Source organism: Glandiceps talaboti, chromosome 19, assembly GCF_964340395.1.
Source record: "Glandiceps talaboti chromosome 19, keGlaTala1.1, whole genome shotgun sequence".
In the NCBI taxonomy this organism is placed as follows: Eukaryota; Metazoa; Hemichordata; class Enteropneusta; family Spengelidae; genus Glandiceps; species Glandiceps talaboti.
Window position 1 is genome coordinate 15,036,929 of NC_135567.1, and position 1,630 is coordinate 15,038,558.

A 1,630-nucleotide genomic window follows, 5' to 3' on the forward strand; every position below is an offset into this window, starting at 1 on the left:
TGAAATTCAAATTGGTTGTTCTTGTGTATGCATGTGTGTAAGATGATCAAATATTTTCCTCTTTTTGAAAAACAAAAAGGGAAATTGAAATTGAAATTTCACGATCAGTGAAGAGAAAGCGCTTCCTGCTGTCCTTGATGTATATATAACCATATTAGCTAAGATGTGCACGTGGTTCATTCGTAGAATTTGCGCATACTCGACTTACATGTCACGTTTGTGATATGAAGCAACGATTGTTACAGAATAAAAAGGGGTCTCTATAGAGACACATTACATTATTTGGTCACCTCCCTGACTTGTACACATCGCAGCAAGCTACTCCCGTACCTAACAATGCCAAGAAGTCGATCTCTCAGAGCTAAGATCCCCGACGACGGATTGAATTTGAAAGAGAGCAAACGTTTAGTGGTCATGGGTGCAACAGGCGTTGGCAAGTCATCGATTATCTCACGATTCCTGTATGGTAAATTCAGTGAACAACACAAGGAGACAGTTGAAGAAATGCACGCTCAAGATTTCAACATCAGCGGGCATAGACTACACCTTGAGGTTCTCGACACGTCTGGTTCGTTCTCCTTCCCTGCAATGCAGAAAATCTACATCGAAACTGGTGATGTATTCGTCCTCGTGTATTCAGTCACCAATAAAGACTCCTTCGAAGAAATAGTACGGCTGAGAAATCTGATTCTTGACGGAGACAAGAAGAATGAATCGACTATCATCGTTGTTGGCAACAAATCAGACCTTGAAGATGACAGGCAGGTAAATTACGCTTTTGCAGATTTGCTAGCGGGTGACTGGGACTTGCAGTACATCGAAACATCTGCTAAGACGAACTCGAACATTGAAGATCTATTTGAACAAATATTTAAGTCAGTAAAACTTCCAGGTCATGTAACAAACTCAATTCTACAAAGACAACGGAAATTGTGTCCAGACAGCGTTCGATCCGCACAACTACAAAAGCAAAGCAGAAACGTGTGTGTTATTTCATGACTCAGCATTTGAACATGAAAGGAAAAGATCATTGTTTGACAAACGCGTTTTCAATGAGTAGAAAAAACTGTATATCATTACCCAGATTTTATAAGACATACATGTATATTAACTACGCCAGGTCATAAGAGAACACTTACTGGTAATTCATTTATTGTGATATTTTTCTAAATCAGGATTTTAGTCATAATTTGGAGAGATTCATGAATGTAGTATCATTACCTTTATGATAACCATATTTATTGCAAAATGCCAAAATGTTTGCCGTGCATCAAATCGCTCGTACTACAGTTGTGCCTTTCAATGTAATTGAGTAAAACCTTGTAACCAGAGTGTTTTTCTTATACAGAATTTTTGCAAAGAATCACACACGCAAATCCCCCCCCCCTCGATGTACTACATACAGGAGGTGAGTTACACTCGTGTAACTGTGGTTTATCTGCTAGTGGTACATAGATGTAGAATTACACTGATGGTCTGCTGCATGCCTCCTCTGCAGGTACTTTGTGTAGCCTCGACAGTGTAGCGCTAGTGTACATACTCCGATGTAACACTAAGGGAGAGTTACACTAACGTAACAGTGATTTCTCTCCTAGCGATACTGTGTGATGTAGATCTCCGCTCTCGTATA

At 39.7% G+C, this 1,630-nt stretch overlaps 1 protein-coding gene across 1 annotated transcript; it reads left to right on the forward strand.

The window, feature by feature from the left end:
• Positions 1–336: 336 nt before the first annotated feature.
• Positions 337–999, forward strand: LOC144450046 (ras-related protein Rap-2b-like). The gene has a single exon (XM_078140612.1). It carries the CDS (start codon positions 337–339, stop codon positions 997–999), a length of 663 nt encoding a protein of 220 aa, XP_077996738.1.
• The last annotated feature ends 631 nt before the right edge of the window (positions 1,000–1,630 follow it).

Bases quoted from the DNA above. Each gene is read 5' to 3' on its own strand.
- LOC144450046 (XM_078140612.1), top strand. From the start codon at position 337: ATGCCAAGAAGTCGATCTCTCAGAGCTAAGATCCCCGACGACGGATTG.